The sequence below is a fragment of the Pan troglodytes genome, chromosome 5 (assembly GCF_028858775.2).
Source record: "Pan troglodytes isolate AG18354 chromosome 5, NHGRI_mPanTro3-v2.0_pri, whole genome shotgun sequence".
In the NCBI taxonomy this organism is placed as follows: domain Eukaryota; kingdom Metazoa; phylum Chordata; class Mammalia; order Primates; family Hominidae; genus Pan; species Pan troglodytes.
In genome coordinates this window covers 85429810-85445276 of record NC_072403.2, presented here as the reverse complement: position 1 = coordinate 85445276, position 15467 = coordinate 85429810, and the positions used below count along the sequence as shown (strand labels likewise).

At 40.5% G+C, this 15467-nt stretch overlaps 1 protein-coding gene across 17 annotated transcripts in view; it reads right to left on the bottom strand.

Annotated features, from left to right (window-relative positions):
• Positions 1-2008: 2008 nt before the first annotated feature.
• The window catches only part of MTO1 (mitochondrial tRNA translation optimization 1), a 43399-nt gene continuing 29940 nt past the window's right edge, over positions 2009-15467 (bottom strand). For 14 of the 17 annotated variants that reach the window (XR_010157731.1, XM_063812503.1, XM_003950876.5 and 11 more), the window contains 3 exons: positions 10780-10898; positions 5225-5385; positions 2009-2531 (listed from right to left, as the gene is read on the bottom strand). Coding sequence is in view for 16 of the 17 variants with exons in the window: in XM_063812503.1 (XP_063668573.1) it covers positions 2370-2531; positions 5225-5385; positions 10780-10898 (442 nt within the window). In the remaining variant the exon portion in view is untranslated. The remainder of the gene's footprint in view (positions 2532-5224; positions 5386-10779; positions 10899-15467) is intronic. The other 3 variants (XM_063812511.1, XM_009451555.5, XM_054686043.2) reach the window with 2 other exon arrangements.

The following is a 15467-nucleotide window of genomic DNA, read 5'->3' as shown; positions in this document are numbered from 1 at the left end:
CCTAAAGCAAATCACAGAATCTAAAATATGTATTTTCCATGAAACATTTTTCAGTGAGACAGTTACTATTGTAATGGAATAGCATTACAAACCTTCATTACTAAGAAACTTTAAAGTTTCTTTATATGTGTGTAGTGTCACTAGCCCCAAATTGTAGCTGTCAAGAACCTCCCAAAATATTTGAACTTCCTGTTTCTTTTTTTTTTTTTGAGACAGAGTCTCACTCTGTTGCCAGGCTGGAGTGCAGTGGCATGATCTTGGCTCACTGCAACCTCTGCCTCCTGAGTTCAAGTGATTCTCTTGCCTCAGCCTCCTGAGTAGTTGGGAATACAGGCACGTGCCAACACACCTAGCTAATTTTTGTATTTTTAGTAGAGATGGGGTTTCACCATGTTGGGCAGGATGGTCTCGATCTCCTGACCTCGTGATCCACCTGCCTCAGCCTCCCAAAGTGCTGGGATTACAGGCGTGAGCCACGGTGCCAGGTTACTTCCTGTTTCTTTAAGATAAATTTTTGTTATATTCTATTCAAAAGGCACTCCATTCACTTTTTTTACTCTTGTATTTAATCAGAAAAAAAAGTTTAGAAACAATGAATTTCATTATTTTGCTGAACAGGTAGCACAAAAACACAAAATACCTTCTTTTCTTTTTCCTTTTTTTGAAACAGTCTCACTCTGTCGCCCAGGCTGGAGTGCAGTGGCACAATCTCAGCTCACTGCAACCTCTGCCTCCTGGGTTCAAGCGATTCTCCTGCCTCAGCCTCCTGAGTAGCTGGGACTACAGGCTTGCTCCACCACGCCTGGCTAATTTTGGTATTTTTAGTGGAGATGGGGTTTTGCCATGTTGGCCAGGCTGGTCTTGAACTCCTGACTTCAGGTTATCCACCCGCCTCAGCCTCCCAAAGTGCTGGGATTACAGGCGTGAGCTGCTGCAACCAGCCTCTTTTCAAAATATATACACAATGTGGTATTGTAATTAATATTGTCTCTGTAAGAAGAATTTTGCCCAGGAGTAGCTATGACTAAAAGTTACGACCTTTTGAAATCACCGAATCAAGTATTAAAAAATATTCATCATTCCTAAATTATCCAGCACTACAAATACTTTTTACTTGCTACTAATCTTATTGCTTTCTGGAAAGACTAAAATTAGATAAAATAAACCCATGAAAACTAAGCTACCTCCAAGTGGCCATATGCAATTATAGTAACAAGATACTTGGTTGCCTCACACCCATAATCAGGCTTAACATACACATCTGTAGCCAAAGTGACTTTGGGGCCCTTAGAACTCTCCTGAGTACCTGCTTTGGCCCGAAGGTGACACGGGAGCTTCTCCCTAGGCTGACACCAGAGATCTGGGTTGGAATTCCAGAGACAAGCAGGGCTGTCTGGCCCATTTGGCTGTATTCATCCCTTAGTCTATTTAGAATGGTTGAGGTATCTGAGGTATCTGAGTCAAAAGGCCCAGCTGATTATCCCACTCTAACCCCTGTGAAGACATACCATTGAAGTACTGGAGAGGAAGAGGGGTACTACCACTATTCTGTTTTTTCTGTCATTCTGACTTAAAAACAGGGAAACACCACTCACCAGTTACTATGGACCTGTCTTCATTGTTAAGAAATGATGGCCATGACAATTTCTTAAGAAAATTTTTTTATGGTATGATATAAAATAACTAACGTTACTCAATTCTCCCATAACTAGGTCACCAAATAAGTATCCATCCACACTGTGGATAATAGGAAACAATGGTGATTTCCAATCTTTCTATTTTATAGGGCTTTCATTAATGTTCAAAACAATTACCAGTGAGGATTTCCTGAAGAAGTACAGATTTCTGTCAACTTTCACCCTACATACTATATTCCAATAGTATTAGCTGAATGATTCTGGATAATTTTATATAATCTCAAGTCTTTAGTCTTGAGAATTTAAGGGCTTTGATATTGCTTCCTAGCCTAGTATAACCAAGCAAAAGATTATTAACTCTCAAAACACGCTGAATGATAAGACTTTTAATTTGGTAGACTTAATAGGCAAAGTCCCTATGAGTAGGCAAATCTGCATGTTGAGTTTTATTCCAGGTTCAGTTTTAGGTTCACTGTCTCTCTCTTTGATGAACACTGCACAAAGTTATTTGTATTACAGCTCCTTAAAGAAAGAGTACAAATTGTTTACGACTAGTTTTTTCATATACACGAAAAAGCACAATTATAATTTCTGTCCCACTCAGAAATTAATGGCAAACCCACAGTAACCTAATAAAGCTATTTTAACATGTGCTAAATAATTCTTTTATCTATACTGTTGTATTGATCAAATTATTTATATGCTCTTTAAAAATCTTTTATGAATTGAAAGCTATAACTCTCTCTCTTGAAGTCTGTCTGCATCACATAAGTATTGATCAGTCTTGGATGATTCATTCATAGCCGCCTGTCTTTGTTGAGTGGTCTTCACAAATCTCAGCAGATTGATGATGGCAGCAGGTGTTACTCCGGGTATGCGACTAGCAGCCCCGATCTAAGAATCAATACCACAAGAGAAACTAAGTGAGCTATGCTATGTCAAATCAAATCTATTTTCCTCCAAATAACAATCTGTATAGTATAGTTTATACAATATTTTCTTAATTATTATTTTGATGTATTATCTTAACATATTTCCTTGTAAAGTAGATAAAGGAAATATTATTATTTATGTCTTCATTTTACAAATGGGAAACTGAGGCACAGAAATGTTAAAATAGCTTGTGCAAGATTACATAACTAATAGATGTTAGAGTATCTACTTTTTTGTCCCATTAAACTAAGAAAAACTGTAATCAAGTTCCTTTCTTCAAATATAGGTCCACAGTCCCTTATTTGAAATTCTTGAGGCCAGCCTGGGCAAAATAGTGGGACTCTGTCTCTACAGAAAATAAACAAAAATTAGCTTAGGATGGTGGTGCACACTTGTAGTACTAGCCTCTCAGAAAACAAAGGTGGGAGGATCACTTGAGCCTGGGAGGTCGAGAATGCAGTGAGCTGTGATTATGCCACTGCACTCCAGCCTGGGTGACAGAGTAAGCCCCTCTCTCAAAAAAATAAAATGAAATGAAATCCTTGAAGCCATATGTTTTTGTAATAAGATATATCTAATCCTTGAGGCGGTACCTAATGTAACAGCCTCAGCAGTGTGTGGGGCAGCGCCCCACATTTTTAATCCTATTAATATTTCTGCAGTGTATTTTTACAGTGAAATGTATGAATATTCACTCTGAACAGTATAAAGACCATATAGCCTCTTCTGAGCTGAGCTCAGTTTTGCTACCAAATGAGCTTGTGGCAAACTTCTGCCAGAGCCTTTTGTATTATGGAATTGTGGGCAAGGAGTTCTGAACTCCTATGACCAGTGCTGTCCAACTGAACTTTCTATGATGATGGAAATCTTCTATAACATGTGCACTGCAATAATGCAGTGTCCAATATGGTAGCCACTAGTCATATGTGGCTACTGGGCACTTGAAATGTGGCTAGTAAGACTGAGGAACTGAATTTTACATTTTATTTAATTTTTTTCTTTTTCTTTCTTTCTTTTTTTTTTTTTTTTTTTTTGAGACAGGGTCTCACTCTGTCACCCAGGCTGGGATGTAGTGGTACAATCATGACTTGCTGCAGCCTCTACCTCCTGGGCTCAAGCGATCCTCCCACCTCAGCCTCCCAAGTAGCTGGGACTATAGGTGCGTGCCACTGCACCTGGCCTATTTAATTTTAATTAATGTAAATAACCACAATTGGCGAGTGGCTATCATGTTGGACAGTGTGGCAGTGTAGCCTATGATTATCCATACAAACATAACCTGAAATCAATAGGAAGGGACAAAGTCATAAAATTTAAGGCTTATTTTCCTGGTTTCCATGATGACTGTTGCTAAGTCTTACATTAATGAAATTACTCCTCCCTGTAAAAATAGTTTTTTTCAAATTTTTCTACAGTCTATATTTTTGTAATATGCCCCTTTATTTTATGAAACACTACTAAAAAAAAAAAAAAGTCCATTAAACTGTGACACACCATCAATGTTTGAGATAATAAAGATGCAACTGGCCAGGCACAGTGGCTCACGCCTGTAATCCCAGGACTTTGGGAGGCCAAGGCGGGCAGATCATGAGGTCAGGAGATCGAGACCATCCCAGCCAACATGGTGAAACCCCGTCTCTGCTAAAAGTACAAAAAAAAAATTAGCCGAGTGTGGTGGCATGCGCCTGTAGTCCCAGCTACTTGGGAGGCTGAGGTAGGGGAATCGCTTGAACCCAGGAGGCAGAGGTTGCAGTGAGCCGAGATCGTTCCACTGCACTCCAGCCTGGTGACAGAGTGAGACTCCATTTCAAAAAAAAAAGATGCAATTTTAGAGATGTTAAAATGTGGAGAAAAGTGTATTTCAGAATCAGTAAGTACAGTTTATCAGTCTTTAAACATTTATTAGAAGCCCAATACTAATTACTATATAGTAAATTAAAAGTTTATTTGTTTACACAAAGGAACATGCATATACCCTCTCACAATTAGTCTGAAGCACGTCGTGGGGGCATTTTTTGGCTCCCCTCTTTCTCCCATTAGTTCCCAAGGCAACACTATGGAACTCCTAGGGAGGACTCCAAGTAGTGACTTGAAAATCACAAATATGAGTTATATTTTAACCTAGTATGGTTTCCTTTAAGCCATACACGTGTACTATCTTGCATAGTTTGCTCTGATGCTTTATCACATGGTTGGGACTAGAGAATAGTTCCAATCAAACCAATTCTTGACTTCCAGTTATTTAGTTAAAGTTAAGCTTTATCATCTCTCATACAAACATACCAACATCTGTCTTAGAAACACAAGAAAAAAATCTGAGGTCAAGTTTCTTTTTTTTTTGAGACAGGGTCTCACTCTGTTGCCCAGGCTGGAGTGCAGTCGTGCAATCATGGCTCACTGCAGCCTCAGTATCTTGGGCTCAGGTATCTGCCACCTCAGCCTCCCGAGTAGCTGGCGCTGCAGGTGCATGCCACCATGCCCAGCTAATTTTTGTATTTTTGTAGAGATGGGGTCTTGCTGTGTTGCCCATGCTGGAAGTTTCTTATTACTAAATAAAACATTAGTTATATGGCCATTATAACCCCAGGTTTAAAAAAGTAAAGCACTGTATCTTTATCTATAACTTGTTTCTATTCTCCTGCCTATTTTCTTACCGTCTGTGGACGACTAAAATGTAGTTTCTCTCGAACTTCATGGGACAAAGACACATCCCTGATAGTCAAATAATCTAGGTCTTTTGGCAGTTGGAGAGCTTCATCTTGCTGAACTCCCTTTATTTCTTGTAGTTGATGGAACAACACTGATTCATAAGTGGCTGGTCAACAAAATCAGAATCATGTTATAATACCCAGATTATATTATACTAACAACTTACATTTATGTAGCCTCTTACAATTTACAAAAAGCTTTTGTGTACATCATCTCATTCAACACTCATTTCATGAGATGGGTTGGGTAGGTGTTCCCTTTTACATAGGAGGAAACTGAAGCTAAGATAAATGGAGTGTCTTGCATATTAACTACAACATTCTGTCTAGTAGTTTAGTGCATGTCCTTTTCAAATATCTGTAAAATTAAAAGTAAAAAAAGAATTTGTGGCCAGGCATGGTGGCTCATGCCTGTAATACTAACACTTTGGGAGGCCAAGGCAGGTGGATAGTCTGAGCTCAGGAGTTCGAGACCAGCATGGGGAACATGGTGAAATGCCATCTCTACTAAAAATATAAAAAATTAGCCAGGCGTGGTGGCATCCACCTGTAATCCCAGCTACTCGGGAGGCTGAGACAGGAGAATTGCTTGAACCCCGGAGGTGGAGGTTGCAGTGAGCCGATATAGCGCTATTGCACTCCAGCCTGGGTGACAGAGCGAGACTCTGTCTCAAAAAAAAAAAAAAAAAAAAAAAAAAAGAATTTGCTTCCGCTGTCAGTGCAAATCTTGGCTGGAACATTTTTCTCAACAGGCTGTGAGGTTGAATTTTATGTCCTAGAGATAAGCTATTTCTCTCTTTTTTTGAGACGGAGTCTTGCTTGTTGCCTAGGCTGGAATGCAGTGGCGCGATCTCGGCTCACCGCAACCTCCATGTCCCAGGTTCAAGCAATTTCTCCTGCCTCAGCCTCCTAAGTAGCTGGGATTATAGACGCAAGCCACCACACCCGGCTAATCTTTGTATTTTTAGTAGAGATGGGTTTTCACCATGTTAGCCAGGCTGGTCTCGAACTCCTAACCTCATGATCCGCCCACCTTGGCCTCCCAAAGTGCTGGGATTATAGGCATGAGCCACCATGCCCGGCCGAGATAAGCTACTTCTCTAAGAAAATGGTTTTTTGAACCAAACACTGCATGTTCTCACTCATAGATGGGAATTGAACAATGAGAACACATGGACACAGGAAGGGGAACATCACACTCTGGGGACTGTTGTGGGGTGGGGGGAGGGGGTAGGGATAGCATTAGGAGATCTAATGCTAAATGGTGAGTTAATGGGTGCAGCACACCAGCATGGCACATGTATACATATGTAACTAACCTGCACATTGTGCACATGTACCCTAAAATTTAAAGTATAATAATAATAATTTAAAAAAAGAAAAAAAAAGAAAATGGTTTTTAAAATTATCTTCATATAGAGCTATAAATTTTAAAAGTAAAGCTTCTTAGTTGACAAAACATAATTTAAATAATTTAGTTAAGGGATTGTTCAAAAGTGATGTTAGGAAGATAATTCAGCAATTATTTTGTTTAAAGCATTCTGCTCTTAGAAAATTAAATTAAAAACCTGTTTTAAAACCTAAATTGAGGTGCTTATTCTGTCCTGTTCAAGAAAGGGAGTCCTCTGAGGTTTTGGTAGCATCTTTTTCCATCACTTAACTGGCAGCCAGAACATCTCATCTCTGTGTCTGACTCCAACAATGAATTACCCTCTGACTATGCGTACATCATCATCATTTTGGGACTTAGCTTCTTTTTCTAGAAATTGCAAGGGCTGGCCCAGATGACTTCTGAGGGTCTTTATGGCAACAAAGAATAGTTGTGAAGTACACAGGATTTGCAATCAGACAAGGTAGGTTCCAGTCCCAGCTCTGCCACTCACCAACTGTGTGATCTTGGGCAATTACCACTTATCTGTAAAACTGGGACAACAATGCTAATATCTGTCCTTCACAGGGCAGTTCTAAGTATCAAATGAAATAATGCATGTAAATAGCTTATATAATATTGTAATATAATAAATTAGTACAGCAAATTGTAATATAATGTTATGACTCAAGAATAGACTCTTCAAGGTATCATGAAATATATGAGGTAATGCATATGCTAAAGGTATATAAGGGTATAATGTTATATGTATTCACATATACCAAAACAAGAGAGAGAATACAAAGAAGAATCTCACACTGATTTATGCCCTCAAGAAATGTTTTGTCTAGTGGAGGGATTCAGGTAGCAATCTGAAAACCACTGATATGTGTTATATTTCAATCTAGTATAGTTTTTTTTTTTAAGCCATGATAGTTATGAGAGTCTTTATATATGCCAGAGTCTTTAAAGAACAAGTAAAAACAGTAGCTATTCAATGTTTGAAGTCAGGGCTTTCTATAAACAAGTTAATGATAATTTTTCTGGATTATCCTAACCTGAACCTGACGATTTATTGAACAAAGTTAAACTGCAAACCAAGTTTAAAATATATAATCACTCTTCCCCAGAGCTAACAGCCCTAAGTGTTTAATAAAGAAATTTTTACTCAATAGAGAAATTGTGATGGTTAAATAACAGGTCAACGATCCTTCTTCTACCTTAATATATTGCTAGTGTTTAATCATTTGGAAGAATAATTCTAGAGTTTCTGATGAGTTTCCTTTTGTTGCTAGACTTTTGTAAACTTGTGTGGTGGAATGGTAGGTAGCACTTGGGTCATCCTACACAGACATCCAAAGCATTGCAAGGTGATAGGCCTTTGTGGAACTGAAAAAAATGCTGGCTGGGTATGGTGGCTCACGCTTGTAATCCCAACAACTTTGGGAGGCCGAAGTGGGCAGATCATCTGAGGTCAGGTGTTTGAGACCAGCCTGGCCAACATGGTGAAACACTGTCTCTACTAAAAAAAATACAAAAATTAGCCAGGTGTGGTGGTGCGCGCCTATAGTCCCAGCTACCTGAGAGGCTGAGGCAGGAGAACGGCTTGAACCCAGGAGGCCGAGGTTGCAGTGAATTCAGATTGCATCACTGCACTCCAGCCTGGGCGACAGGGTGACAGAGTAAGACTCTGTCTCAAAAAAAAAAAAAAGGCCAGGAGCAGTGGCTCATGCCTGTAATCCCAGCACTTTGGGAGGCCGAGGCGGGTGGATCACCTGAAGTCAGGAGTTCAAGACCAGCCTGGCCAAATAGTGAAACCCCGTCTCTACTAAAAATAAAAAAATTAGCCAGGCGTGGTGGTGCATGCCTGTACTCACAGCTACTCAGGAGGCTGAGGCAGGAGAATTGTTTGAACCCAGGAGGTGGAGGTTGCAGTGAGCCAAAATTGCGCCACTGGAATCCAGCCTGGGCGACAAAGCGAGACTCCGTCTCAAAAAAAACAAAAAAGAAAAAAAAAGAAAATGCCACTGCTAGAAGGAATGCAGCATGATCACCATTCTGGCTGGTTCCCAAAGAGCATAGTCTTTTCCTGTTTAAACAGCACACCATCATCCAACGTTGTCTTCCCTTCTCACCATGTTATCCTGTTCCCTGCTTTTTTCACTACATCATTTTCCACCCATGAAAAAACACCTTCTATCAAAATGCAGAAGCCAATATTATTCTCAGTATTTTCTTTTCTTTTTTTTTTAAGATGAAGTCTCGCTCTTGTCGCTCAGGCTGGAGTGCAATGGTGCGATCTCGGCTCACTGCAACCTCCGTCTCCTGGGTGCAAGCAATTCTCCTGCCTCAGCCTCCCGAGTAGCTGGGATTATAGGTGCCTGCCACCATGCTCAGCTAATTTTTTTTGTATTTTTAGTAGAGATGGGGTTTCACCATGTTGGCCAGGCTGGTCTCGAACTTCTGACCTCAGGTGATCTGCCCACCTCAGCCTCCCAAAGTGCTGGGATTACAGGCGTGAGCCACTACGCCCAGCTTCAGTATTTTCATAATAAAAATTTTCATTATGAAAAACTTAAAAAAATGCAGAGCAACTACCAGAGACACCTGTGGCTTTGATGGTCTATAAACTGACCAAGAGTATTGATACAAAGTAAGTATTTGTCAATGGTAGAGTATTTCAGTATACTGTCAAAGCCAAAGATAGTATTATTTTTCTCATTATTAAAACATTAGGTGGGGAGAGTATAAAAAGAAAGTTCAGGGTTAAAAAAATATATAAAAAAAGGTGGGTGCAGTGGCTCACACCTGTAATCCCAGCACTTTGGGAGGCCAAGGCGGGCGGATCACCTGAGGTCAGGAGTTTGAGACCAGCCTGGCCAATGTGATGAAACCCTGTCTCTACTAAAAATACAAAAATTTGCCGGGCCTTGTGGCGGGGCCCTGTAACCCCAGCTACTTGGGAGGCTGAGGCAGGAGAATTGCATGAACCTGGGAGGTGTAGGTTGCAGTGAGCCAAGATTGCACCATTGCACTCCAGCCTGGGCAACAAGAGTGAAACTCCATCTCAAAAAAGAAAAAACCAAAACACACACACACACACACACACACACACACACGCACATTTCAAATAAGTGGTACTGTGGTGCCCTCCTATAAAAAATATTTATTTTTGGCCAGGTGCAGTGGCTCACGCCTGTAATCCCTGCACTTTGGGAGGCCGAGGCAGGCAGATCACCTGCGGCCAGGAGTTCGAGACCAGCCTGGCCAACATGGTGAAACCCCGTGAACACTAAAAATACAAAAAATTGGCCAGGCGTGGTGGTGCATGCCTGTAATCCCAGCTACTCAGGAGGCTGAGGCAGGAGAATCACTTGAACCCGGGAGGGAGAGGTTGCAGTGAACCGAGATCATGCCACTGCACCCCAGCCTCGGCAAGAAGAAGGAAACTCCTCAAAAAAAAAAAAAAAAAACAAACAAAACACACACACACACACCCCCACACACACACACACATATTATATATATATATTTATTTATAGGAGGACTCTGCAGTACCACTTATTTGAAATGTGCATGTAAATCACCTGAAAAGCATGTTTAAATATAGATTCTCAGTGGGTCTGAGGTGAAGCCTGAGAGTGTGTATTTCCTTTTTTTAATTTTTTTTTTTTTTTTAGATGTCATCTTGCTCTGTCACCCAGGCTGGAGTACAGCGATCTTGGCTCACTGCAACCTCCACCTCCCAGCCTCAAGCAATCCTCCCACCTCTGTCTCCATAGTAGTTGGCACTACAGGCATGTACCTTCACATCCAGCTAATTTTTTGTATTTTTTTTGTAGAGACAGGGTTTTGCCATATTGGCCAGGCTGGTCCGGAATGCCCAGGCTCAAGAAATCAGCCCACTTCAGCCTCCCAAAGTGCTGGGATTATAGGCATGAGCCACTGCGCCCAGCCAAGATTCTGTATTTCTAACAAGCTTGTAGGTGTTGCAATGCTGTTAGCTGAGGACCACACTTTTGAAAAGCACAGAAGCTAACACTGTGCTGGTCCAACAGTAATAATGGATCTGTTGTCTATTCATAATTTGCACAAATGATAAAGGTATGTTAAGTCAAAAATTATTTTCTACCTTCTATTTTCAGTCTTTCAGCCAGCTCTCTACATTTAGTATACTTCTTCAAGGGCTCTGGAACAGCCTTGGCTAATGAATCCATGTCAACTTCCTCATACTTCAGAACATCGAGAGCTCTGCAAATATATGAAAGTTTCATTAACATAAGGATCCATGTCATATAAGGCAGATCAAGAACAAGATTCTTTGAAATAATATCAGATCTCGGAATAAATACCAAAAGATTATTTCTTTTTTTTTTTTTTGAGATGGAGTCTCGCTCTGTCGCCCATCAACTGTAGTGCAGTGGTACAATCTTGGCTCACTGCAATCCCCACCTGCTGGGTTCAAGCAATTCTCCTGCCTCAGACTCCCTAGTAGCTGGGACTACAGGCATGCGCCACCATGCCCGGCTAATTTTTTGTATTTTTAGTAGAGATGGGGTTTCACCATGCTGGCCAGGCTGGTCTCAAACTCCTGACCTCGTGATCCGCTAAACTGCTGGGATTACAGGCATAAGCCACTGCACCCGGCCCCAAAAGATTATTTCTAAGTATAGTGAGCAAATGCAGCAGCATCTGCTAAACAGTAGCACCTCAATAAGATGTATTATTTGATTCTCCCCAACTCCTTATCTGGAGAATTAAGTTGCTGGTAAGGGTGGCATGGCTGTAATCCTTTTGTCTTTCCTTTCATATAGAATATCATCTCATAACAAGGGTTTCACTGAATTCCCTAAGCACTGGTATGTACTTTACATCTAAGCCATGTTAAGTCCTACAGTCCTGTGAATTAGTCATACTTTTGCATGCTAGGAACCATGACAGTGATCTCCTGCTTTCTTTTACTGAACTCCCTAAGGAAGAACAAGAGGCCATTATGAGCATGTTTTAAGTCTCTGCAAAACAAACTGATAAAAATGATATAGGGGTTCATAAGTCTTTTTCTTCTTCTTCTTCTTTTTTTTTTTGTAGAGACAGGGTTTTGTCATGTTGCCCAGGTGATCTGCGTACCTCGGCCTCCCAAAGTGCCAGGATTACATGAGTGAGCTACTGTGCCCGGCTGGTTCATAAATATTCTGTCTGATTTTTTTTTCCCCTAATTTGGTATAATCTACATGTCAACTTTTACCACATGGAAATTTTTGATAGTCACTTCTCAATTCTGCTTCTACTACCCACTCTGGATGGGCTAAAGCCTCCATGGCCAATGCCTTACACCTTTCCTTGGGAGAGGAGAGCAATGTATGCAGATAGCAGGGACAATTACTAAAATTCCCAGGCAACTTACCTAGGCCAACAAAAGAACATGCCTAAGTATTAATGCACATAGATCCAGTGAGATTTCCAATAACTTAATTCATTGGCACTTGTTGAGATCAAACTAGTGAGCAAAACTTCAGCTGTGTTTAGCCTTCAGAAGTGCTGGAGCTCCTATGACCACTTTAATCCCTTTTATACTGATCTCAGGTCTCCCCTCTTGATATTACAAAGCCCCCACCCACAACTTGACCCAGACCTTCTCCTAAAATGGACCTAGCTAGGTCACTTGTTGCTCTGTTAATTATTACTTACTTCATTTACATATACCTTTATTTTGTTGTAATTTACTTAGAAGGTTATTGCCATGGCTTTTTTTTTTTTAGAAATAGAAAATTTCATCTTAAAATTTGTATGGAATCACAAGGAACCCCAAATAATCAAAACAATTTTGAAAAAAGAACATGGTTAGAGGCCTTATACTTCCTGATTTCAAACATATTACAAAGCTACAGTAATCAAAACAGCATGGTACTGGCACAAAGACAGATACATAGACCAGTGTAATAGAAAACCCAGAAATAGAAAACTGGCTAGCCATATGTAGAAAGCTGAAACTGGATCCCTTCCTTACACCTTATACAAAAATTAATTCAAGATGGATTAAAGACTTAAATATTAGACCTAAAACCATAAAAAACCCTAGAAGAAAACCTAGGCAACACCATTTAGGACATAGGCATGGGCAAGGACTTCATGAATAAAACACCAAAAGCAATGGCAACAAATGCCAAAATTGACAAATGGGATCTAATTAAACTAAAGAGCTCATACACAGCAAAAGAAACTACCATCAGAGTGAACAGGCAACCTACAGAATGGGAGAAAATTTTTACAATCTACCCATCTGACAAAGGGCTAATATCCAGAATCTATAAAGAACTTAAACAAATTTACAAGAAAAAATCAAACAACCCCATCAAAAAGTGGGCAAAAGATATGAACACACACTTCTCAAAAGAAGACATTTATGCAGCCAACAGGCACACGAAAAAATGCTCATCATCACTGGCCATCAGAGAAATGCAAATCAAAACCACAATGAGATACCATCTCACACCAGTTAGAATGGTGATCATTAAAAAATCAGGAAACAACAGGTGCTGGAGAGGATGTGGAGAAATAGGAACACTTTTACACTGTTGGTGGAACTGTAAACTAGTTTAACCATTGTGGAAGGCAGTGTGGTGATTCCTAAGGATCTAGAACTAGAAATACCATTTGACCCAGCCATTCCATTACTGGGTATATACGCAAAGGATTATAAATCATGCTTTATAATTAAAAGACACATGCACACGTATGTTTATTGTGGCACTATTCACAATAGCAAAGCCTTGGAACCAACCCAAATGTCCATCAATGATAGACTGGATTAAGAAAATGTGCCACATATACACCATGGAATACTATGCAGCCATAAAAAAAGATGAGTTCATGTCCTTTGTAGGGACATGGATGAAGCTGGAAACCATCATTCTGAGCAAACTATCACAAGGGCAGAAAACCAAACATTGCATATTCTTACTCATAGGTCAGAATTGAACAATGAGAACACTTGGACACAGGGTGGGGAACATCACACGCCGGGGCCTGTTGTGGGGTGGGGGGAGGGGTGAGGGATAGCATTAGGAGATATACCTAATGTAAATGTCGAGTTAACAGGTGCAGCACACCAACATGGCACATGTATACATATGTAACAAACCTGCACGTTGTGCACATGTACCCTAGAACTTAAAAGTATAATAATATACAAAAAAAAAAAAAAAAGAAAAAAAGAAAACCCAGAAATAAACCCTCACTATATAATCAAATGATTTTGACAAGCATACCAAGACCACCCAATGGGGGTCTCTTCAACAAATAATGCTGAGAAAGCTGGATATCCAAATAGCAAAAGAATGAAGTTGGACCCTTACCTTATGTCATATACAAAAATCAACACAATATGTATTAAAGACCTAAGGAAAGGCCTTAAGGTATAAAATTTCTAGAAGAAAACATACAGGAAAAGCTTCATGACATTAGCTTTGCCAGTGATTTCTTGGCTGACACCAAAAGCACAAGAAACAAAAGCAAAAGTAGACAAATGGAACTAGATCCATTTTGTTGTTGTTGTTGTTGTTGTTTTTTAGACGGAGTCTTGCTCTGTCATCCAGGCAGAGTGCAGTGGCATGATCTGTGCTCACTGCAACCTCCATCTCCCGGGTTCAAGCAATTCTCGTGCTTCAGCCCGCTCAGTAGCTGGGACTACAGACATGTGCCACCATGCGTGGCTAATTTTTTTTTTTTTGTATTTTTGGTAGAGATGGGGTTTTGCCACACTGGCCAGGCTCGTCTTGAACTCCTGACCTCAGGTAATCTGCTTGCCTCAGCCTCCCAAGTGCTGAAATTACAGGCACAAGCTACCATGCCCAGCCTACATTAAATTTTTTTAAAATGTACATCAAAGGATACAAACAACAGAGTGAAAACACAATCCACAGAATGGGAGAAAATATTTGTAAATCATATATCTGAAATGGGGTTAATATCCAGAATACATAAAGAACTACAATTCAACAATAAAAAAATCTGGCGAGGCATGGTGACTACGTCTGTAATCCTAGTGCTTTGGGAGACCAAGGTGGGAGAGTTCATTGTGGCCAGGAGTTCAAGACCAACCTTGGCAACACAGCAAGATCCTGTCTCTACAAGAAATAAAAATCTAGCTGGATGTGGTGGTGTGCACCTGTGGTCCTAGCTACTTGGGAGGCTGAGGTGGGAGGATCACCTGAGTCATGGAGCTTGAGGCTGCAGTGAGCTATGATTGTACCACTGCACTCCACCCTGGGTGACAGAGGGAGGCCCTGTCTCTGGAAAAAAAACCTAAACAACTGATTTAAAAAATGGGCAAAGAATTTGAATAGATACTTCTCCAATGATATAAAAATAGCTAACAAGCACATGAAAAGATGCTCAACATCCACTAATCATCAGAGAAATAAAATCAAAGCCACAAGAGATATCACCTCACATCCACTAGGATGGCTACTATCAAAAAACAGAAGATGACAACTGTTGGTGAGTATGTGGAGAAATGGGAAATTTTGTGCACTGTTGAAGGGATTGTAAAATGATGCGATCACGATAGAAAACAGTTCCTCAAAAAATTAAAATTAGAACTACTGCCAGGTGTGGTGGTGCGAGCATGTAGTCTCAGCTACTCGGGAGGCTGAGGCGGGAGGATCGCTTGAGCCCAGGAGTTCTGGACTGTAGTGTGCTACGCTGATTGGGTCTCCACGCTAAGTTCAGCATCAATATGGTGACCTCCCAGGAGTGGGGGATTACCAGGTTGCCTAAGAAGGCGTGAGCCAGCCCAGGTCAGCCAAAACTCCTGTGCTG